The sequence below is a fragment of the Urocampus carinirostris genome, chromosome 15 (assembly GCF_059441175.1).
Source record: "Urocampus carinirostris isolate Australia breed hairy pipefish chromosome 15, RoL_Ucar_1.0, whole genome shotgun sequence".
NCBI classification, from domain to species: Eukaryota; Metazoa; Chordata; class Actinopteri; order Syngnathiformes; family Syngnathidae; genus Urocampus; species Urocampus carinirostris.
In genome coordinates, this window is record NC_142363.1 from 37242937 (window position 1) to 37267630 (window position 24694).

Genomic DNA, 24694 nt, shown 5'->3' on the forward strand with positions numbered 1-24694 from the left:
TCAGATCATCCAGGGAGTTTGCCACGATTCTTAGTTTTCTCCATTTGTGGATAATGGCTCTGACAGTGGTGTGCTGAAAATGGGGGCGGCAATTACTCTGCCGGAGGTAGAGCGCTCGTCTCGGGATCAAGAGTACGCAGGTTCGAGTCCCGGCTCCTCTGTGTTACATGTCGAAGTTTCCTTGGGCAAGACACTGAATCCCTAATGCCCCCAATAAGCAGGTCGGCTGCGTGGCCGCTATTGGTGTGTGAGTGTGTGTGTGTGTGTGGATGGGTAAGTGTGAAGCACAATGTAAAGTGCTTTGGGAGGTCTTCATTGACCTGAATAGCGCTATAGAAATACAGACCATTTAGCATCTTGATTATCCTCAAACCGTTTGGAGGCCGACTCCCTATTGGTGTGTGAGCGTGTGTGTGAATGGGTAAGTGTGAAGCACATTGTAAAGCACTTTGGGAGCTCTTCAGTGACTTGAAAAGCACTATAGAAATGCAGACCATTTACATTTAATTAAAAAAAAATTAAAAAAACAGAGAAAAAAACTATAATTGCTGTTTTTACCTTTAAAAGAATGAATAATATGCAAGTGTAATGCTTGTTTTGCGTTAAAAACTTTTTTCAAAATTTGGTGTATTTGCTTTTCCGCTCGATTTAAAAATGATATTTCTATGGAAAAGAGCTTTTGAGAGGTCATTTTGATAGACGGGGAGTTTCCATCGTGTGTAAAATCCTTTTTTGAGTCGACGGGGGATTTTCTGCACTTCCTCTGTCGGCAATCGTGTCGACAAAGGGAAGGGGGAGGCGGGGTCCGTAACCTCAAATTTGCCTAGTGCTTCCGAGGGGGTGTCAAAATACGCCACCCGAGAAAATGTCGGTATGAGAATTCTGCCGAGCGGTGTCCTTTGGGGTTTTTGTGGTGCCCGCCATTGTTCCCTGTCATTTTCCTTACGGGTCTGAGCGTTGACACAAAGTCGGTGAGCAACGCTTGAAACAACAGTGAGCAACGGCAATCCCAAGTGTGGCAACTAATCCATTATCGAACATGTCCAAGTTTCCGGCAATGCAAAATTATTTTTCACTTTTGAAGGAATTGACTCACTTTTGAGTGGAAGTACAATGTTGGCAACAAGATTGACCTGATATTATTGGAAATTATTTGAATGCAACACAAACTTTTTCTTTTTTTTACCGTTTTTTTCTCCTTTTTTTTTATTCCTTTAAAAAAAAATTCCTGGCTGTCACTTTTTTGTTTTTGTTCTTTATTTACTTTTTTCCTGTTTCCTTCGTTTCTTTTTTTCTGGCTTTTTTTTCTAAATTTTTCCTTCTTTTTTCCCCTCTTCCTTTTGTTTCTTTTTTTCTCAGCTCTTCACTACTTTTTCATTTTGGTATTTTTTTGTTCTATTCCCCCCCTTCCTTTAAGTCATTTTGTGCACACTTTTACCTAATATTTGGTCGTGTAGGGATGAAAGAAGCAAAAACAACCCGAAGAGCCGTTTGGGACCCGAAAGAGCCTGTTCTTTTTAGTGAGCCGAGCCGAAGAAGCCGGTTCTCGAAAAACTCTACTGACTTTACCCCACTTCGTTCTCCTTCGACATGGACTTCAAAATACCGCATTTAGAACACAGCGTCAGGGGACCCGTGTATTTTTACCTTCATGCACCGTAACTTTGACTTAGTTAGCAATTAGCTAGTTGCTTAGCAATTTCTAGCTCTGATTTTTGTGAGCCGGCTCGATTTTCTTGTGCGCAGAAAAGCTCTGGGCGGTGGGCAATTGCGCACACACGCAGCTTAGAGGGAACATTGGTGCACACGCTTTGGCTCCATTCTTGGCGATGATTGTCAATTATTACATGAAATCAATTGGAGAAAATACAATATTTTGACTCCACGATGTGAGTTTTTGCAGGTTCCTCTCTCGTCACGTTTCAAAAGCGGTTTGTATTCTGAGGAAAAGCCGTTTGAAAAATGAAAACAACGGCAAGGCGGGTACGTTTCTCGTTCCCGAGGAAAGAATTCCTTTGAAATGCGGATCCGTTTCAACACTTCATCACCGTTCCCGTCGAGCAGGGGTCAGGAACTTTTTTGAGCCAAAGAGCCATAAAAGCAAAAAATGTTTTCAAAAGAAATGGAGAGAGCCACATCATATCTTTTCAGACAAAATTGAAATAAAATGCCAAACACGCTCTCTAGACAAAAGCTCATTCTATTTCACTGTGTGTCATTTGATGATTTCATCAAATGTATGAAATGATAAGAATGCCAAATCCTGTGTCCCAAATCAATGTCAATATGCCATAACCAGCTCAGTAGCCTAGATGGTAAGGCGCCCGCTTTGAGACTGGGAGGTTCGGGTTCGCGCCCCGGCCGAGTCATTCCTAAGACTTAAAAAGTGGTCGGCGGCGCCCTCTCTTGGCTGCGGCTGCATCGGGTCAGGTGCAATCGACATTTCGTTCTGTGTACATTGTTACACAGAATGACAATACAAGGAAATTATTATTATTATTATTATTTACAATTTGTCTTCCACCTTCAGTTAAGAGTGTTGAGGCCATTTTTTCCCATGAAATTTGCCCTTAATAACAGTTTCAAAACAATGTGCATGCAAAGTTCTTTTGTAAAAATGTCACCAATGACTGCAAACGATAAGCATACGGTCATATTCATTGCACTGAGCGAGAGAGAGAGAAGGAAGTGCCTTGCGCTGTGTGCAGGGATCCGCCCACCTGTACTGCTCACCCAATCAAAGTCCTTACTGCTCACCTAGGGGCGGCAGTAGCTCAGGAGGCGGAGCGCTCGTCTTGGGGATCCCAGTTCGAATCCCGGCTCGTCCGTGTTACATGCCGAAGTGTCCTTGGGTAAGACACTGAACCCCTAATATCCCCAATAAGCAGGTTAGCGCCTTACATGATGTGGAGCACATTGTAAAGCGCTTTGGGAAGTCTTGACTTGAAAAGCGCTATAGAAATGCAGATCATTTCATTTCCTTTGCCAGCGTTTTTATTTATCATTTCAAATGGTTTCTTATCGAACTTCTGCATGAAGTCGCTTCGGCTTTCTATGGAGCAAAATCGGGATGAAATCACTTGACTTTGGAACGCCGCAAAGAGATGTGCAATAGTTACATTTTATTTCGGAGCCATACGTACTCGTGAAAAGAGCCACGTACGGCTCCCGAGCCATAGCTTCCCTACCCCTGGCGTAGGGTCTCCCAAACGAAAAAAAAAAAAAGACTCATTTCTCCGGTTCTCGGCTGGAACTCCTAAAAACGGACTTTCCTTTTCGTACAAAATCCGATCTCCGCGTGAACATTTCAGATAATATATTAAAATATGATATTTCAGTTTTTTTTTCCGGCTGGTAGTAAAGTATTGGGTCCCACCGGCGCGGTATGGCTTTCAGACAGTTTGCTTTTTTGTGTGTTTTTGCAGCCAAAAAGTTTCCAGATAGCTTATTCTTCTCGCTCGGTGCCGCTTACCTCCCGTCGAAGACGTCCTCCTCACCGGCGCTCTTTGAAAACGGCCCGGAGGAGCCGTCGGTCTCGCAACGGAGTGTTCGGAGTGGCTTTTTTTTTTGGTCACGGGAATTCGGCGGCGTGGGCAAACGCCTACTGAGCGTACCACTGGTGGCGCTGTTTCGGGGCCTCCAGTTGGGAGAGGAGCGCTTGTCGGTAGGCCTCGTAGGATTTGACGATGTGCTCCAGCTCCTTCATGAAGAGCAGCTTCAGCATGCCCTGGTAGGTGTCCAGGTCGGCCAGCTGGAACAGCTCCCATTTCAGGATGTGGTCGTACCTGACGGGAATATTTTCATGAAATGAGGAGAGAAGACGTCGATGGAGTTGAAACTTGCACGATGACAGTTAATACCAAAAAAATCCGCCTAAAAGCATTTCTGCGTCACGGGACGTCCCGATCTCTCCGTTTCGACCCTCGTAACACGATATCCAATATGGCCGTTAGCCTCCGACCTACTGATTTTCGCCACTCTCGGCCAATGACGGGCTTTTTTTCCACGGTCCGCAGCCCGCATTCCCCTATACCACAGGTGTCAAACGGGCAGCCCGCGGGCCAGATGAGGCCCGCTAAGGGATTAAATACGGCCCGCCAGACAACACTCAGAGGAGCGCGAGAGAAAAACAAGCTGCAGGTTGAAATAGGTCAACTTGATGTTGACAAAGCCAGGTGCCGCTCACAAAGACAGTGTACTTGTATTTCTTTCTCTCTCTCTCTTTTCCACCCCTTTTCTCCCACTCTCTGTGTCTCTCTTTTTCTCTTCCTTTGTTGCTCTTTGTCTCTTTCTCTCACTGTGTCTTTTAACCTCTTTTGCTCTAACTTTCTTTTTTCCTTTTCTCTCTTTTCATGCCCTTTGTGTTTTGTTTTCTCTTTTCTCTCCTTCTGTCTTTCTATTTCTCTTTGGATTTCTTTCTTCCTCTCCCTTTCTTTTCCCCCTCTCTCACAACTTTTTATCTTTTGTTTCTCACGCTCTCTCCCTCTCTCTCTTTCTTTGTCCCACCCTCTCTCCTTTTCCCTCTCTCTTTCTCTTATTTCTTTATCTCTCTTTTTCTTTCTCATTAATCTACTCGTCCGGCCCCCGACAGAATGTTTGTTTTATTGTGTGGCCCCCGAGTTCAAATGAGTTTGACACCCCTGCCCTATACGGACCTGTTTGATGAAACAGAGATCGCCTCCTTTAGCTCCGGATAGGTTTAGCCACTAGGAACCGATTCAAATGATGTTTGACACATTCCCTAGCCAATGAAATTCTCGAAAGAACGATACTCAAATGTAAATTAGACCCCATAATAACATGCGGAACGCCACTCCGATTCATTTTTACTCGCCGTTATTACACACAAGTGTGCACAATCATGGATCGACTTCTGGAAAGAGAGGTCAAACATTTACGACTCTTTTAAAATGTCTAAAAAAAAATGGCCAAAGTAAAATACACAGTTGCAAGGCTTTTAGTGATGTAAACCAAAAGGCCACTTATGGAAACGCCTCAACCTACCATTCGAAAAATATGTAAAATAAACGGTTTTGTTTCTCAGATTGTGATCAAATTTGACCTGGGACCAGTGAATGTCTTCAAGCTATTGCCTCACCAGTTTTCCAGCTATGATGCACGTGCTACACTCATCTGCAGGCGTTTGTGGGCAAATTTGACTTGCAGATAAAAACACACAGGGTGAGCGCTTACAGGGACCGATGAATGGAAAATGGCTGCAACCTTGGCAGAATGACTAGCTGATGAAAGAAAAAACATGCAGTAAGCAGCCAGAATAACCAGGAACCAACAAAGAAAAACAGCGATAAACACAAAGCCGGCCGGGAATAAAGCAAAGGACGCAGCAAAACAAGCGCTAGCTGATCAAAAAACGTGCGGTGGGCTGACAAAACAGGAAAGCCCTCGGCACCCTCCCGGAGCTAACAGGGTGCTAGCTAAACCAACCGCGACGTAGCCTATCTTCAAGCAGAAATGAGCAGTATGCAATCGCTGTTTGCTTACGGATTAAAATTCAAAGTGAATTTAAATTTACTTGTGAGGATTTTCATGCCCTTAGAAGACTTTGTTTCAAAAAATAGATGCATATGGTAAAGGGAAACCGTCGGAAGACGGGCAGGGCGTATGGCGGGGTCTACTTTTCACTCTCGCGGTACTCACTTGAGGGGGGCCCGGGCGTAGACCTGAAGCCAGTCCGGGATCTCGGCCGTGTGGTAGGGGTTGGCGGGCACCAGGACCGGCTGGTTCCTCTCGGCGGGCCGCGGTTGGTAAGTGATGGGCGGGGGCGGCAAAGGGGGCGGCTGGTCGTAACGGGGCACGCTAAAGAGAAAAGAAAAAAATCGAATTTCTTTAGAAATATAAATATAAATTTAAAAAAAGCTTTTTGTATCCGTTATCTTTTCAAGACCTTTCAATTTGCGCCGAAACGACTACTTTTTGACGCCAAAATTGTTGTTTTTTGTTAGCCACTAGTCAGATTTTGGCTAATGATGACGTGCTAACACTCCAGGGCTAATTTACCAACAGTTCAGTTGTCTCAATTTGAAATCTTTTTGTACTAATCTATGTGCCAGGAGAGTTTCATTTATGATTATTTCGACTCGAGCGAATATCTGACTTGTTTATGGCATCATCATCAGTTCCCTCCTTCTCCATTTTTCTTGTCACTACTCATTCCCCTGTCCCTTAAAAGTAAAGCCTCGGAAAATATCGTGAAATTCATTCTTTTTTGTCGTGAGAACACAAAGTGAAACGTACTTGCTTGAGTTATTTGCATTTTACACCTCTGTGAATTTGACTGTTACCCTTTTTACTCTTAAAGGACTTTCTTGAGATCAGGGGTGTCAAACTGGTTTTAGCTCGGGGGGCCACAAATGCAATCAAAAATCTCACGAGGGACGGACAAGTAAGTTTAAGAGAAAGAGAGGGGGAGAAAAAGAGAGAGAAAGAGAGGGAGGGAAAGAGAGAGCGATCAACAGGGAGAACAATGGAGACAGAGTAACAGTCAGAGAAAAAGAGAGAGCAGAATAGAGATATGAATGGAGAAGAAGGGGGAAATGAATATCGAGAGAAAAAGAAAGTGAAAAAAGAGAAAGATACAAAGAATAAGATAAGTGAAACGACAGAAAGAAAAAGACTCAGCAGGAGAAAAACAGACAAAAAGAGGTGAGAGAGAGAGAGAGAGAGAGAGAGGTCGAAAAAGGCAAAGAAAGAGGGTGAGAAAGAAAGAGAAAAATAAAAAGAAAGAGAATTAAAGTGTAAATTAGAGAGAAAATAGAAAAAGAGCAAGACACAGAAAAATAAAGAGTTTGAGAGTGAGAGAGAAATAGAGAAAAGAGAGAGAAAGAGTGAACAGGAGAAAGAAAAAGAGGGAGAAATAAATAAAGAAGTGAGTCAGAGAGAAATGGAGAAATACGACCACAATTGAGAGACAGAAGACGGAAGATCAGATCGGAGAATGAACGGGACGATCGAAAAAGGAGGCTCGAGGAAGCCTCGAGCGACAATAATTCGGCTAATTCGATGGAATTCACTTAGTTAAATACTTTAAGAAAATAAATCTGCCCCCGTGTGGAAATCCTGGTCTCTTGTCAATATTTTCCATAAATTAAGAAAAGAGCATGCATATGTTAACGGAGGCAGATAACTCATTTCAAACGTTTTGGTAAACGTTTGGTACATTTGTAATGTCGTTTTTTTCCCTAACAAAATGTAAATCAAACTAGGTGCCTTTTGCACTAATTAGTAACACAAAGTAGCTTTGAGCTTGAAAAAGGTTGGAGACCCCTGCGATGAATATTCATTGGAAAATGTTACAAATATTTGTGTCATGTTTTCCCTTCCATATCATTTTTCACGATCAAACATTTTGGAAAAAGCCTCAGCGAGCCACTAGGGAGCGGCAAAGAGCGGCATGCGGATCTACAGCCGCCTAAAGCCCCCCCCCCAGTCAATAGATTCTGAAGATGGGCGAGGGGACAGCTCACCTGGGAGCACAGGGATGACGGTACTGCGCCCTCTTGTTGACGTGGTCCACATAATAGACGCCAAACTCGGCCGACTCCACCTTCTCCCAGCCGGGCGGGAGCCCCTCGCGCTCCAGCGGGTGGCTCCAGTGAGTGGTGTTGGTATTGTGGTCGATGTAGTACTTCCTGCCCCGGATGGTCCAGTCCAGGCTCCAGCCGCTGGGGAGGGGAAGCTCCTCCGCCGTCAGGCAGGACAGGTTCCCCAGAGACTTGGCCTGGATTCGACCGATACCTGCAGGGAGGACCGCCACAAAGTCGGTCGTCTACGACTAGCTTTACACGCAGGCAATCCTTCGAATACAGTGGTACCTCTACTTATAAATGCCCCTTGAAGGATTTTAGATATTTGACTATAAGGGAAACGCGCAGGGATGTTTTGACCATGACAGACATCGAGGAGCCATCGTGGGGAGATTTTACTGACGCGCCCGTGGGAGGAGCCGGCACGCCAGCTTGGGAGAAAGACGTGGGCCGAGAGAAGAACTTCAGAAGATCGGAGATCGAGAGGGAAGAACAAGAGAGAGGAGGCTCGACGAAGACTAATTCGGCTAATTCGATGGAGTTCACTTAGTTAATTTGTTTAAGAAATGAAATCTGCCCCATGTGGAAATGGGTCTCTTGTCTGTCTTTGCACAAAAAGAAACGAGCATGCATTGTTAGGTGGTGTTTGGTGAATGGAGTCAGATAACTCGTTCGAACAATTTGGTAAACGATACATTTTTAATAGTTTAATTCCAAACACCCTACATACAAAAGTTTCAGGTTGCAAAATTTCTGAACGGAAAAAACATTGCCTCTAGTTACAAAGGCGTTTCAAGATACAAAGTCAAAAATACAGAGTTCTACCTGGCAATGTGTATTTGTCAATCCCGGCATGCTCTTCGGGTCCCCTTCCCCCTCTGTAAACGGTCTACTGTATGGTGCCGCGACAAAAATTTTACATTCAGAATGGACCCCACCAAAGACATGCAGGAAAGTGGACAGAAAAAAGAGACCTACCTAGACCAGCTCGGCGGTCTTAGGGTCGGGCGCCTGCCCCCCGAGACCGAGAAATCACAGGTCAAGACTTACACCATTTTTGGGTGAAATTCCATGTTTACGTCGGACGGTTCCCATTTCAGACTAAATGCGGCTTCTACGCGACTTTTAAGAGTCTCTTGTTGGATTGCCATCGTCTCCCAGAACGCGTGACGTCACATGCAATGCATTGTTGCGGAAGTGCTCATGGATGCTAACGCCGTAGCCTAGCTAAAATTCGAAAGCGATTGTGCGAAACAAAGTTGTCCTCTGAAATATAAAAGCTCACTTTCCCTCCATTAAACGCTTTCCGTGTTTTTATTTGCAATCGTGTGTCGATTTCTACAGTCGGCAGAATAAATAGAAACCGAGCATTCGTGAGAAAATTGAATCGATCCAAGGTTCGCGAGTGAAACATTTCACGCAAGCAGAGGGCACCCTGTCGTGTGGGTGCGCCCTCTAGTGTTAAACACAAGAATAGAACCAGCCACATGGTGCGCCCTATGGTCGTGCATGTCAAGGAAATGGGGCCGCCACTCACTATTATTTTCACTATTGATGAATCGGTCGATTATTTTTTCCATGAATAGACGCTAGGATATCTCAAAAGAATTTTTTATTTCACCCTCTTTATTCAATATTGAAGTTTTGGACGGATAGAAAAACGACAGCATATTCTATAGCACAGGTGTCAAACGTGTGGCCCGCGGGCCGGATCAGGCCCGCCGAGGCTTTGAATCTGGCCCGGGAGACGTTCCAAAATGAAGCACAATAGAACAATGAGTTGAAGTTTTAAATATGGCCACTCGATGTCGCCATAGCCAGGTGCCACTCACAAAACAACTGCAGCGGCCTCTCTCTTTCTTCCTCTCTTTTTTTGTTCTCACTTTTCACTCCCTCTTTCTATCTCTTGCTTTCATCCTTTCTTTCACTCTCTTCTTTCTTTCTCACCCTCTCTTTTTATTTCTCTCTCTTGCGCTGTTTTTTTCCTCACTTTCTCTTTTTTCTCTCTCTCCCTCTCTCTTCAGCCATGTCTTTTTTTCACTTTCTCTCTTCCGCACTCTTTTTCCTCTCTCTTTCAGTATCTCATACTCGCTCATTTTCCCTGTCTCTTTCTCCTTCTCTTCTCCCGTTCTATTATTTGCTTTTTCTCTCCCTTTGTCTCACTTTCTCCCTTTCTATATCTTTCTCGCTTTTTTGTATCCTTTCTCCTTTTTATCCCTTTCTATATTGTGCTTTTTTTATTTCTCTCTCTCTCCCTTTCATTTGTTTTTCTTTACTTCTCTCTTTTTTTCCTTTCTCTCTTTTTCACCCTCTTTCTTTCGTTAAACTGTGATCTACTAGTCCGGCCCCTGAGAGATTTTTTTTCTAGCATGTGGCCCCGAGCTAAAACGAGTTTGACACCCCTAAACAATGGAAAAATGCAAGTGTTGGTCATTTAATTTGACAAACAAAAAAAAACATACAAATGGATTCTATACACCTGCAAATAATAAGATACTCTTTTCCTACCACCTTATCCAAAGATTATAATTATGTTTTATGACTAGAATCTTTTTTTTATCCATGGAAAAATACAAACGGTTAAACCCGTTTTTCGAAATGTTGTCAACAGATTTGTTTTTTCGGTTAAATCTTTGAATATGATAAACATTCCCAAAATGAAAATGATATAGAATACTATATGCATAAGAATCTGCCCCTTGTGTCGAGTTAAGCATGTCATTATTATTATTAATAATTTTCCTTTTCACTTGATTTGAATTATGGATGTTCTGATTTGTTTCTTCTTACATCTGTTCCCTTGAAAACGGTTAACTTTGTTTCATGAAACCATCGACTGCCGCGTGCCAATTTTGTTCGCAATGATAAAAAGATTGAAGAATGTAAGGTCTCGGCGCCCTCTGCTGGACTAAAGTGACACGACAACGTTACATTAAAAAAACGATTCTTTTGTGAATTGCGAACGTCGTCAGTGGCTCGCATATCCCGCGATACCACGAATCGATGATCTCATCGTTGATGATTCGAATCATGGATTTGAACGCTGAGTTGTTGCGGCCCTAGGAGACTATGCGCTACAATAAGAGCCGAATCATTGACACACACTGCTCTCTCGATATAGAGTTTCTAGCAGTATCGTGTAGACCCTTCTATCTACCGAGAGAGCTAACTGTGGTCATTGTGCTTGATGTTTACGTTCCACCGGATGCTAACGTTAGCATAGCGCTAAATCTCCTGCCCGCTGCTATCCATAAACAGCAGCTTGCACACCCCAACGGAGCTTTTATCGTCGCCGGCGACTTGAATCTGGCATGTTTATGGACTGTATTTCCCAAATCCATTCAATACGTGGACTGAGCAATTAGGGAAAAAAACACTGGACCGTGTGTACAGTAAGATCAAACATCTAGTTGGATCCGGCCATCTGTACGTCCCTCACCCCCTCATGCACCCCCCTCCGGAGGAAAACAAAGCCTATACAACAAGGACAGAACAATCGTCTTCTTTGTTCCTTTAACTCTTTGTTTTCCTTATATCCTCACTGTAAAATGTGGACCTGGAGTGCCACGTCCAATTTCGTTGTAACACTATATCCCATGTTGTAACAATGACAATAAAGGTATATTCTATTCTATTCTAAAAGCGCTCAGTACGGGGTATACTGGGCTACCTGAGGGTGGTCTGTTGGGCGCGGGCGGCGTGTGTTGGCGCTGCAGCCTCTGGAAGTTGCGCTCCTCGTGCTCGTAGTAGCGGTAGTCGTCCGGAAGGCGTTCCTGCATCCTGCGGGGGGGCGGGGCCTGCCTCCCGTCGTAGTAGGGCGCCTCCTGCTGCTGGGGCAAATAATAGCGGCCGGCGTCGCCGTTTTCCGAGGACCGCGGCGAGCCGGCGTACTCGCGCTGCAGATCGCCGAGGCTCGGCGGGAGATAAGGGGGCGCCGATAAGCGGTGGCTCTCTCGGCGGGCCGCCTCCCGGGCGGGGGGGCGTTGCGCGGCCGGGCGGAGGAAGCTCTTGCTGCGGGGCGGGGTTTGATCCCGGGCCGGCGCCGCCGCCGGGTAAGGCGAAGGCCCCGCCTCGGGCACGTCGGCACGCCGGGGAATAGTGGGGCCATGGCGGATGAACGAGGGCATAAGATCTGGGCGGAGAAAATGGGGAGCGTTAAAATCGAATCGGGGTTTCGAGAAGACTGCTTTGAGGCCTTTTGTGTACCGGTGTTATGACGAGAAATGCATCCCCTAGCTACTATAACCACTTTGACCTGGTTTTATCTCACTTTTATATCACTTTTCAGGAATGTAATGTGTAATCCGACCATAATGCCTACAAATAAGTAGAAATCCGCCTTTAAACATTGCTGCTTGGTTGGACGTTCCTTCTAGAATGTGTTTGCTCCAAAAATCCCTTTAAAAAATAAACAGACTCATAAAATGATTCCCGATCATGTAGATAACCCACCCCTTTCGATTGACACCTTTCTCGGCCATTAAAAAATTCGAAATGAAACCCTGTCCAGAAAGTAGATACAGTTCAGATTTGTTTGTTACAGTAAGACATGAAAGGAAAATGGTCAGAAATGTGCTCAATGGGCACTACTTTATTTCATGATTACCATACATCTAAAAAGTACTCTTTTAAATACAGGTAAATAAATAGTGTCTCTGTGTGAATTATAACCTTTGTCTTCTTTGTTCCTTTATCTTCTTTGTTTTCTTCTAACCTCACTGTAAAATGTGATACTGGAGTGCCACGTTCAATTTCGTGCTCACAATATTTTCAACCCAATTTGTAACAATGACAATAAAGGTAGATTCTATTCTATTACTCTTTGTAGAAATTACCCACATTTCCTAAAATGTTATATATGTCAATCCAGACTTATGAGTACACAGAGTTGGGTAGGGTTACTTTAACTGGATTACTTTCAATGACTTTTGGATTACTCCAACACCAAATATGCTCATAAAAGACAAAAGAAACTTAATATGAATAAAATTACTCCATTTTGTGCAGGCTCGGGGAGTAACGGATGAACGGCAAAAATGATGTTTGGATTGATTTTCATTTTGTTTCTGTGGCATTTGATGTTGGTTTTGCCAGAGATCAAAGAGATCAAAGCCAGGAGAGAAAGCTTACCACGTGTTGTGAGTCATCATTTGATTCCTATTGAGTTCCTTTTGTCTTTTATGAGCATATTTGGTATTGGAGTCATCCAAAAGTCATCGAAAGTAATCCAGTTCAAGTAACCCTACCCAACCCTGTGAGTACAGTATTGAAAAAAATACAAGAGATCATAAAGTACGTCTATATTGAAATAAATGATGTAAATAAGATAGAATGTTTTTAAAAATGTGACTACTGTTAAAGAGGACCTGGTGATAAAAACACTGCTCGAATTCTATATAATTCTTTTTTTCCACGAATTCAGCAATAAATTGTGCAACGTTTCGCACAATGTTCCTTGAATGCAGCCCACTACAACTTTGTACCTGAACTTGTAGTCAGTTTAAGAATATTTTATGAAAGAAATAATGTGGCATTGAACGCATAAGGAACAAAGTAAGAGGCAACGGGGAACAAAAATACAAGAACGATCCACGAAGCGTCAGGAAAAACAGTTTGTATTTTGACGCCTGCCAGTGACGTCACAGAAGCGGAGAAGTTTGAGAGTTTGATACTGGTAATAGACAAAAAGTTTGGGTTTTTTTTCAAAGTGGCCCAACTTTTAAAAGGTACGTCGTTATCTATGATTGGATTGTTCCCTGGCAATAAAGGAATAGTTGAAAATAAACGAAGCTAGGCTAAGCTAAGCTAGGCGACCTGTTGCTTACTTCGGAGGAGCGGCGACGTCTCCTTCTTCACGTACTTGCCGTGGACCTCGGCCGGCTTGGACGACTCGCTTTTGCTCTTCTTTCGCGAGAGCATAATCACTTCAGGTCGGAAGGGGGACGTCAAGAACGCGGCGCCGGCTTCAAGCCTTCCGCTCGGTAGCCGCCCCGCTCGCCTCGTCGGCCGGCGCCGGGCGACATTTTAGAAGCGCTCGGCTGCTAATGCTAACCCCAAGTTAGCCTAGCCTAGCTCGTGCTAGCATACCGCAGATGTGTAGACGAGCTACGTCAGCGCGCTCTAGCAGCCCGCGAACTCGCGTGCCTACGTGGCGGCCATATTGGTCGGGTCAACGTGCCCCTTAAGGCAATGGATGCACATTGAAAAGAAATCAGAACTTTCTCATTTTTAAACCTATTTGCATGAGGGTACACTTTTTTTTTGTCAAAGTCAACACCTTCTGTTATTATGGGAAATTAATTTAAAAATATGAAACGGAAATTATGCTTTTAATTTAAAAAACAATTGTACGAATCACAAACAACTGCATTGAAAAGTTAACACTTTATATTCAACTCGTTGCAAAACTAATCACAATTCAAAATGAGTGTACACACTTTCCTACAAAGAATGCCTAAAGGACAGCCAGCGGACTATTGATCTGATAATGAGGAAAACTCTGGTGTGAACAACTCAGTACTGATCCTTCATGTGCTAATGTGAAGAAAAGAATGTTTGGTAGGGGACAAATATGTGTGGAGCCATATTATAATGTATGCGCTTTCTGCTTTTTCACTGTTGCTATGTTTTCAGCTCTGCTTTCAATCCGAAAAGCCCGTCCAGGCACAAGGATTGCGAATGAGCTCAATGCTAAATACTCTATATGCAACCCATCTGAATTATTTCTGTTTATTGTACTGTCCCTGACAAAACATTATCACACTAAACAAAATATAATAAATAAAATGCACACATTTATTCCTGCAATTCAGTTTATTATGAATATATATATATTTTGAAGGATATTATATTCTATTTACTTGACTAGAAGATCAAAATTTTCTTAGATCAAAGCGGCGCTGCCACGAGCGGCTGCCTTTTCCAGCAGCTGCCCTATTGTTTTATTGTCTGCTCCTATCTTCGGGGTTTTTTCTTCCCGTTTTGACAACTACACTATGGATTACTTCTATCCTATGGACATGGGTTTTAGCGCACAAAAATGCGTCTATTCAAGGAATCAACTCCTTGCCCTGAAGAATTCTCCTGCCGGCGTGATGAAGGGGCCTATCGTGGAAGAAGAGCCGGAGCTAGCTAAGCGGCTAGCGGCGTTATAAGTCTTCGGTACCGTCCGTAATCATGGTAAATGCAAACTCACGACCCAATAAGATCATCGAGTGCTGGTGGAAAACATCGAAGCGCACGGGGAGCGCAGTTGTTGTGTTTTGTGGAAACGTGGCTCACGTTTAGCATCCCGGACGCTAACGTGTAGCCACCCGGAGCTACCCGGCTTCAACGCCGCTAAACAGAGACACGAAAGCCGGGGGGGAATCGGAGAGGAGGCGGACTTGCTAACACGAGGTGGTGTATCCCTGGATTTTCACAAAGAAAATATAGCCGCGGGGATGTCGAACTTTTGGACTAGCGTGACGTCATCCACTCCGCTACAAGCACCCTTAGGGCATCATGTTCATCTGAGGCGTGTTCAGGAGAGTGATCAGACATGTAGTCTCTTGATAATCGCTTGCCGCGCACTGCTGAACGTTTTGTAATCGCTCACTGTGATTGCCTTACTGATCCAAAATGGCCGACGACAGTACAATGGATTTCGTTCTACAGCTTGCTTTGAGCGAGTTGGCTGATATGAGCGACAGTTCGCATATCGACACAGTTAAGGTTATCCTAAACGCAGTGGAAGGGTCATACCTGTCTTGCATTGTTCACAAACATTACCAGGCAATGTAAGACGATATATTACATCGCCAACAGCACTCGTCAGGGTGAGATCCTCCATCTTCTGCACTGTCGACGCCATGTTGGAAATCAAAGTAAGCGGTCTTTCTCCCGTGATTACTCGGGCACGCGAGCGCTCAATAATCACTGGCCGTTCAGAAGCTAGCGATAGCTCGCGATAGCAATCACTCGCTCTCCTGAACACGCCTCTGTTAATAAACAACGGGGTAGACTGCTGGAAGTGTGAATTTCCCTACGGGGATGAATAAAGTATCTATCTATCTATCTATAAGGGATTTTGTACGGTTTTATACAGGTTGCATATGTTGAGTGCAATGAAGATTTTTCACGTAGAAGGCTTAATGTCAATGTGGCCTAGACAGAGAGGTTTACAGAAAACAGCGAGAACGGGGACAAGGGCTGACACCGGAGGAGCATCTGTGACGCGAGAAAGCAGACATTGTTGGGAGAAGTTGTTCTGATAAGCTTTGTTGGTGTGAGTTTTTTAGACGTGGCGGCGCCTTTCAGCGAGGAGGTGGTGGGGGTGGCACCTAACGCGCCCCGTGGGAGGAGTCGGCCCACCCCAGGGGAGGAGTCAGCACACCCCATGGGAGGAGCCAACGCCCCAGCTTGTGAAAAGAACTTCAGAGACAGAAGACGGGAGATCAGATCAGAGAACGAGAGGGACAATTGAAAAAGGAGGCTCGAGGAAGCCTCGAGCGACAATAATTCGGCTAATTTGATGGAATTCACTTAGTTAAATACTTTGAGGAAATAAATCTGCCCCCGTGTGGAGATGCCGGTCTCTTGTACATTTTTCCCTAAATGAAGAAAAGAGCATGCATTGTTGGGTGAATGAAGTTTATGTTTGGAGTCAGATAACTCATTCGAACAATTTGGTACATTTGTAATGTTTTTTTCCCTAACAATTTTATATATATATATATATATATATATATATATTTATATATATATATATATATATATATACTTAACGACAAAATGGGCCGTTAAGTTGTTAGTTTTAAATAGCACAGCCTTTTGGAATTCTGATGGTCATTCTGGAGGGTTAAGAGGATATTCTAAGATCTTCTTTCTTAAACTTGTGTAACTTTAATAATTTTTTACGTTTATTTTGCAAATCATGGTAAATGAATAACCATAAAAATGCGTGCATTTCCATATCCATAAACAAATATAGTCACTCGCCAGTCATGGCTAAAAATATAAAAAGCCTGTACGTATAAAAATATTGATAAAAAAAAACACACAAAGTTTAAGGAAGTTGTTCATCTATTTTTAGCGTCTACTGAAGTGAACATACATACATACATCCACTTTAAAAAAACATTTTTTTAAACATTCTTTAAAATCTTTTCGATCATTTCATTTAGGAAACAGGGTTGCACTTAAAACAGGACAACGAGTTGACGAGGTTAAAAAAAAAATGAAGACAGTAAAAACCCATTTATTTCAAAGTGTGACATGTACACAAAATATTTTTCCCAGTATTGGGAAATAAAAAATGGAAACGAGTAAATCCTTTTTCAAAGTCTATTAAATCTCGAAAGACACGTGATAAATAGAAAGGTGAGTAAAATAGGGAGGAAAATGGCCAAATCAAATCTCAAAGTATAAATAAAACAGCACAAAAAATGATTGAAAATGTACATGAAATGAAGTTAAAAAAATAAAGTCGAATCTGGACCCTCTAACTCTGTAAGCCCAAACCCCTAACCTCCCTAACCCGCTGGACCTAATCCTTGACACAGACCCCAACCCTCTAATACTAACCCAAAACCTCTGACCCTAAACTACTAACCCATTAACTCTAAACTCCTGAACTCTAAAAGATCCCTCACCCTCTAATACGAACCCTAACCATGTCATCCTAAACCCCTGACCTCCTTACCCATTAACCCCCTGAACCTATATCCCAACACAGAACCCTAACCATTTAATACAAACCTAAACCCCTTATACTTTAACCCAGAGCAAAATTCATCAAAAGTGACATTTTAGGATGTTTACATTTTGTTCTGTGGGTTATTTTGACCGTATATTGTCGTTAAACCTGCGCCCTTTATATACTGGACCAAACCAAGTATTTTATCAGCGTTGCATCGGCTATGCATGCACCAAACGCGATACATTTCGTTCAACCCAATTAAAACATTATCGAGGACATTTGCATAAAGAGCCTTTTCCTACTCATACCAAGAGTATTTCTGCCCCCTAGCGGCCAAAAGGAGTATTTGTTTTGCATTTATAACTTTTGATAAAATGACCTAGAGACTCGCTTCTCTATTTTTCTGTAAACGTTTCATGACCTTTCAAGATGATGACATGTGTGTTTTTGGTGTCGGGCACTGAATCATAATCGGCGCCCCACATGGCTGACGCTGCTATCGGTGTGTGAGTGTGTGTGTGAACGGGAAAGTGCGAAGCATACGGAAAAGCGCTTTGGGAAGTCTTCAGGGACCTGAAAAGGGCTACAAAAATGGAGTCCATGACCTGTATTCCCTTGAACCTCATCCCTGGCCTTCTAATACAAACCCTAACTCCAAAACCCTAACCCCTCCGACTCTAAACCCCTACCCTAACTTTTGACGCGTCACAATCCTAACCCCTTAACTCTCACCGCAAACCCTAACCCTGTCATTTTACACGTGAATCGCTTGTCGGCAAGAACACGCACCCGTTTTATGGCTTCAAGTAGAACACCGAGTATTTCCCTAAAATACTGAAAAAGCTCAAAATCTGAAATAGTGCATGAAAAAAAGACGCATTCGCATTCACGCTTTGGTTTTTCTGCAGCACAGAGAAAAGTGCGAGAAGTCGAGTTCACCGCAGTGAAACCTTCTCACAGAAAGCTCTTCTTCGCATCGCCGATTCCGTTCTCTCCCACGTATAAAAATACACTCGGTAGCCGCGAGCGGGAACACGGGCTGAAAGCGGGCCTGTCTTTTTACGACGTCATCGAAATGTGCCGCCGGCCGCAAATTCCTAAAACGGCCCGAAGGCCGGGCTAAAAAAGACAATTCATAGAGGACCAACTCGCTCGTGCGATCAAAAAGAGCATTCTGCATAAAATCGTGACACCATAAATACTGATAAATAATAAACACAAAAGAAGGGACTTCAAAATAAATAAACACATAAAAATTAAAAATAGTGACCCTTTTCATAAGCGTCTGTTTTGGGGGAGGGGCAAAAATGTGTGTCCTCGGTGCAGTCATTGTACCTGGGCGTGGCCTGCGTCACCGTGGCGACGAGTCCTCTGTCGGCCCTGCGACCACCACAAACCAAAGAAAAAAAACATTTTGAAGCATAGTGGACATCGTAATCAATTAAAAAAGATTTAATGAGCACCCCGAGATACGTCGGTATTCGGTTCGGAGGTGAAAAATTGCCATATTTATGCGAACAAGATGATGCCTTTGTTTCCATGGTTAACATGTTATCACAGTTGTTTAAAACAGGAAATTCCAGGCTTGTTTTTCCCGAGTTTAAATGTCAGCGAGTGTTATTATTAATAACACTCGACTCGGGTTTGCCAAGTAATAACATTCTGCTTGGCTTGGAGCAAGCGGTCAAGTCAGGCCAACGATTTTCTTGGAAATTGTGTAACTTTGGGGAAAACGCGTAATGTAGGAAAATCGAAAAAGGACGCACCAACTTCGGGGAAAAACAACACGTGATATGGTTGATGGGATGTGTTTGCTTCAAAGGGTATGAGAAAGCTGATTGTCTCTTAGACGAATGAGAACTCCGTTTTGGACCCTGATGCACGAAATAAACGGCTTCTTCCTCTCCTGCCAAGATTTCTCTGCATTTTGTTTGTATTTCTGGGGCGAGGCAATAAGGTCTGCTCCGAAATGTACAGCCTGGTGGTGCACGTCCCTCTCCAGGGGGGACCTTTCACGCGTTAGGCAAATGTGCTAACCACTAAGCTACAGAAACGCCGTACAAACACCAATTTAAATGATTGAATAAGTGATTTCTGAGTCATTCTCCCTTTTTTTAAACGTTAACCTGGATACGGATTTTTGCTGGTAGATTTCATAGAGATGCTGTAAAGGAACTCAATGTTCTTTAAGAGTGCTGTACATCACTTGGAACTTTTTTACACGCCGTCGCCATCTTCTGGCTTGTATCATTATTGCAGCCTCTGTCAAGCTTGTTATCGATACGCGTGCAACGACGTGCGTTTCTTAGATGCGTTAGGATAACATTTTTTCTTTTTGTCTTTTTTGGGGTTTGGACTGTATTTGAAACATGCCTTTTCGTACGTACTCTTCGTTCCTCTAAGATAGAGGAGAAAGAAAAGAAATCAACCTCCTGAATGTAAGTACCTGGCCAACGAGCTGTTGGTTCTGCAGATCCTTCTTGAAGGGGGTGTTCTCCTTGGTCGCCGCTTCCAGTAGCGCCATCCTGCAGTCGGAGTCGCACAATCGCTTGCGCAACAGCGCCACCTGTCGGCGCAGATCGTCTCGGTCCCGCTGCGCCGCGCCCAAATCCGAGCGCAAGCGAGCCCTCTGCCGACTTAGCGTCCGCAGACTCTCCTGCGCGGCCTTGGCCTGAGGCGGAGAACATGACCTACGTTCAATTCCGGACTACGGAGCGCACCTGATTATAAGCCGCGCGCTCAAATTGAAGGACGAAACTCGACTATGTTTTTTGTACAAGCCGCAGCGGATTTCAAGCAGCGGCTATAACGTTGAACTCATTCACGTCCTTTTCTGACATCAAAACATAAAAAAAATCAGCGGGGAAATGTCTAGTCCAGAAAAGTAACACATTCACGAGGACACTTGTTTGTGGACGGTGTCCACAGCTGTCAATCTTTATTAACTAGAGCAGCAACTCATCTGAATCAAAATGGCAATAACATATATGTAGGAGTTTGACAAATACATTCTTTAAAAAAAATACACTGTACTGACTTTAGTTTGTACAACAACAACAGCCTGTACATTTGTTGTGCCATGTGACTGATCTTAAGCTATCTCATCCTTTGCACACATGACAAAGTAATGGAGAAGAGACCCAGTATTGTTCCAATTACTTCAAAAAATCCGAATACGTTGAAGGATTTTTTATTTTATTGATTTGACTCTAAGGGATTTAATATAATACAAATGACATTTGTTGAACGCGGTGGGGATTTTTCACAGGGAAGGTTTGGCGTCAGTGACAAGAATGATGTTTACAGAAAAACAAGAACGGGGACAAGGGTTGAATCGGGAAGAGGAGACAAGTGTTCTGATAAGCTTTCTTGTTGTGAGTCCTTTAGACGTGGCGGCATCTTTTGGCGAGGAGGTGAAGTTGGCACCTGACCCGCCCCATGGGGGGGGCCTTCGTGACGCACCGGGTCAGACAAGGTGGGGAGTTCCCGGCCCGCCCGTGGGGGAGGAGCCGATACCCCGACGTGTCAAAAAGACGGAAGACAGAAGCAGAGACGAGAGATGGGAGGCTCGACGAAGACTAATTCGACTATTTCGACAATAATTCGGCAAAATTCGATGGAGTTCACTTAGCTAAATACTTTAAGAAAAGAAATCTGCCCCCGTGTGGAAATGCTGGCTATCTTTGTTCATGTTCCCATTAAGAAATGAGCATGCATTGTTAGGAGAATGACGTTTGTGTTTGGTTAATGGAGTCAGATAACTCATTCGAACAATTTGCTAAACGCTACTGTTGTAATATAGTTTTTCCCCTGACAACATCAATGCTTGGAATCTTTCTCACAAAGAGTGTCGGCTAATTGAATAATTCAGCGCGGCAGTTCATTTTTCCTATCAGCCGAAAAACAGTGACGTCGTATTTGGCCGTCATCATTCTGTCACTGTAAGCCCAATAATTATCCTGCACCTTTTTAGTGAGTAAAGGGTGAATTTTTTTCCATGTAGTAGTTAGCAATACTTGGTCTCCTCTCCATCACTTTGTCACGTGTGCAAGGGATGGTAGAGCTTAAATGAGCTTTTGTGATCGTCTGGGCTTCTGAATTTTAGTCATGAAGGATTTTATATTTTATTTATTGAACTATAAGGGATTTTATACAATTTTATACAAGTTACATTTATTGAATGCAATGAAGATTTTTCACAGAGAAGAGGAGTCTGCCAAGTGGGCAGTTCCTGGCCCGCCCATGGGGGTGGCCGACACGCCGGCTTGTGAAAAGACGTGGGCAGAAGAAGATTGATCGCGAGGGACAATCGAAAAGGAGGCTCGATGAAGACTAATTCGACTAATTAGACAAATTCGACAATAATTCGGCTAATTCGATGGAATTCACTTAGTTAAATACTTTAAGAAAATAAATCTGCCCCCGTGTGGAAATGCCGGCTATATTTGTTCATTTTTCCATAAAGAAAGGAGCATGCTTTGTTAGGAGAATGAAGTTTGGTTTGGTTAATGGAGTCAGAAAAATAATTCGAAAAATTTGGTAAACGTCTACATTTCCTAACAGTCATTACAGTGCAATTTTGAGAATAGTTTTGTCAATGCCAAGTTGATTCATATCGACGGCCGCGGACCCGGACAGAAAATGAGTTTGTAACGCTTTAATTTTTCCGTATCTTTACCTGATCCCGGGATCGGGCCAGCTGCTCGCGAAGACCCCGCGTCTCGCCCGTCGTCTCGTTCCCGGCTTCCTTGAGTCGCGCGTTGCGCTTCTCCAGATCGGCCGCATCCTTCATGGCTTTCTTAAGCTCCGCCTCCAGGGCGCTAACGCAAGCCGTCAGCTAGAATGACGAGACAAACGAGACGCTGTAAGTGGGGCTTCAACGAACCACTGTTTTGAAAGTCGCTGAGTATCCGAGTGGATTTCATTGTGATGCAAATGAACACGAAAATAGTGGGTACTTTGAATATTTATTTTTAGAATTGCTGCTGCTAAAAGTTCTTGCGCCTATTCATTGCACTATTGTTACAGTTGAAGTTATGTACTACTTTATACGCTGTTTTATTGCACTTGTACTCAAAATACTTGTCCTAAGTTTGACCTCAGCCTTGAGTGTAACTTTTTAGAAGGATGTCGTAAAACGCCTGTGCTTTGGAATGTGTTTTTGGGTTTCAGTCTGTGCAAATAGCAATGACTTATCACCTGGCACGTCCTATCACCCCTCCTCCCATTCATCAATCACGGTTGGGAAATTTGCATCGACGACCGCGGACCAATCTGCCAGCGGCTTGGTCACGGGGCGTGAACATTTCATCGCCATGTGTCATAAGAGTGGGCAACCCTGGAAGCCCCCGTCATCTCCTGCACACGATCATAATATCGGCACGGCAGAAAGGATCCGATTTGTTCAACTCTTTGATTAGGCTAAATGAACTTTCTGGTCTCCCGATGTCTAGCATTAAAAGTTTGCAGCCGGTTCAGAATGCGGCAGCTAGACTTTTGACTAAGACCAAAAAGTTTGAGCATATTACTCCTGTATTGGCCAACTTGCACTGGCTCCCAGTCCACTTAACATGTGACTTTAAGGTTCTCTTATTAACATATCAATGTTTGCATGGGCTTGCACCCTCTTATCTCTCCGATTCGATTTCCCCCTACGTTCCTGCACGGAGTCTGCGCTCGGAAAATGCCGGTCTACTTGTGACTCCGAGAGCAAAGAAGTCTGCGGGCTCGAGAGCGTTCTCCATCCGGGGCCCGGTGTTATGGAAAGCCCTGCCTCCGGAGATCTGCAACCTCAAGGGAAGTTTTTAAATCGAGGCTTAAGACACACTTCTATTCCAAAGCGTATGATTGACGCCAGGGGTCATCAGTAATTGATTTTTGGAAAAAAAAATAATATTTAAGTGCGAAAAAATTAAAATTAATTTTTTTGCGGCAAGGCCAATTAATGGGTATTTATTGGATTTCTAGCCATTAATTGGTAATTTAATGGTATACTAGCCGTGTCAATATGGTCGAACAAACTGGTCCCTCTAATCTAATCTAACCATTTTTTCCTTCGGTCCCATAACCGTGCGAAGATTACAATCAATACAGCGTAGTAGTAGTGGTGTACAACGTGTGCGTATGGGCATCCACGACGTACGTGCTTGAGGCAAAACGTGAGCCAATCAACAAGCCCGATTTTGTCCCGACCAATAAAAAGCTGCTTTGCAACCACACTATGTACGTACAGCTACCGTGTTTCCCCGAATATAAGGCCGGCCTTACTTCAAAATCATCGTCAAAAATTGAGGTTTTGAAATAAAAATATGTGCAAAAGTAATACATTTTCGCTAAAAATTTCTTAGAAAAGCATTGCCGTTGTTAAATAACGTTGATATCTACGGTTTTCATAGGTAATATGAGCCTCTTATTTGCAGGAAGGTTGAATTTCATTTCTCATAAAAAGCTGGGCCTTATATTCAGGGTGGGTCTTATAATGGGGGAAACACGGTAGCTTACGCGTATGCATGCACTGTCCCGATTGTGCGTGTATGTGACCTTGACCGCATACGAAATGCTCGCGCGGCGTGAAAAGTTGCACGTTTGTTGACGCAATCGACTAACAAAAAACCCAAATATTTTCGCAATTAATGGGTTGCAATAATTGCTAATTATTTAAATTTTGCAATAAATGGATTTATGAATTTAAGCAACCATTCCATTCATTTTTCGCAATTAATGGCATTAATTTTTCACCAATCATTTATTGCTGACCCCTGATTGACGCCCACCTCATATTCTGTATTGTCCTGTTTTTTTCTGACCGCCTGCCTGGTGGCGATACGAAGGAGAAGGACGATTTGAGATGAGTCAGCGGACCGGCGTCTGACCTGAAGCATGTGAACGCCTGCATGGACCAGCTGGCAGAGATGGGAAGCTGCGTCGTGGCCGTCATAGGCTTTCTGGAGTAGTTTACAGGCTGGGGGCGTCGCTCCTGTCATGCTCTTTCCGGACATCTTCAACATCTTACTTCGTGTTTACTATTCTGTGTACAGTAATGCTAATGATAATTCACCCTGGTCAATCCTGGAAGGGGGATTACCACATGTGAGGTCCTTTCTCAAGGTTTCTCTTTTCTCCTCACACTGAGGTTTTTGAGTTTTCCTTGCCCGCATGCTGGTTTAAGATCAGGTCATTGTGTCATTTTGTAATTGTAATCCTGTGCAGTCCTTTGAGACATTTCTGTGATTAAGGGCATCAGAAATAAATGGGACTTGACTTGACTGGAAATGATTTGAATGCAACACAAACCTTTCTTCATTTTCCCTGTTTTTTTCTATTTTTTTTAAATTCCTTTAAAAAAATTCTCATTGTGTTTATTTTTTCCTAACTGTTACTTTTTTTCTTTTTGTTCTCTATTTACTTTTTTCCTACATTTCTTTCTTTTCTTTTTTTTCTGGCTTTTTTCTAAATTTTTCCTTCTTTTTTC

The 24694-nt window shown here is 43.4% G+C and overlaps 2 protein-coding genes across 3 annotated transcripts in view; both read right to left on the reverse strand.

Annotated features, from left to right (window-relative positions):
• Nucleotides 1-3467: 3467 nt before the first annotated feature.
• sav1 (salvador family WW domain containing protein 1) lies at nt 3468-13639 on the reverse strand. The gene is made up of 5 exons (XM_088353898.1): nt 13370-13639; nt 11215-11676; nt 7485-7755; nt 5659-5817; nt 3468-3785 (listed from the first exon to the last, which is right to left on the reverse strand). The coding sequence occupies exons 1-5, from the start codon at nt 13461-13463 to the stop codon at nt 3602-3604; spliced, it is 1170 nt and encodes a 389-aa protein (XP_088210024.1). The 5' UTR covers nt 13464-13639; the 3' UTR covers nt 3468-3601.
• Nucleotides 13640-17003: 3364 nt separating this feature from the next.
• The window catches only part of nin (ninein (GSK3B interacting protein)), a 33938-nt gene continuing 26247 nt past the window's right edge, over nt 17004-24694 (reverse strand). For both annotated transcript variants that reach the window (XM_088354847.1, XM_088354848.1), the window contains 3 exons: nt 21902-22060; nt 19670-19894; nt 17004-18603 (listed from right to left, as the gene is read on the reverse strand). In XM_088354847.1, coding sequence (XP_088210973.1) covers nt 18550-18603; nt 19670-19894; nt 21902-22060 — 438 coding nt within the window. In that variant the 3' untranslated portion in view covers nt 17004-18549. The remainder of the gene's footprint in view (nt 18604-19669; nt 19895-21901; nt 22061-24694) is intronic.

What these genes read in the sequence shown, in the direction of transcription:
- sav1 (XM_088353898.1), bottom strand. Translation starts at nt 13,463, where the DNA reads ATGCTCTCGCGAAAGAAGAGCAAAAGCGAGTCGTCCAAGCCGGCCGAG. An exon ending in GACGTCGCCGCTCCTCCGAA is followed by an intron (nt 11,677 to 13,369) that starts GTAAGCAACAGG and finishes TTCTCCGCCCAG; the next exon opens with ATCTTATGCCCTCGTTCATC. An exon ending in CGTCATCCCTGTGCTCCCAG is followed by an intron (nt 5,818 to 7,484) that starts GTGAGCTGTCCC and finishes TTTTCTCTTTAG; the next exon opens with CGTGCCCCGTTACGACCAGC.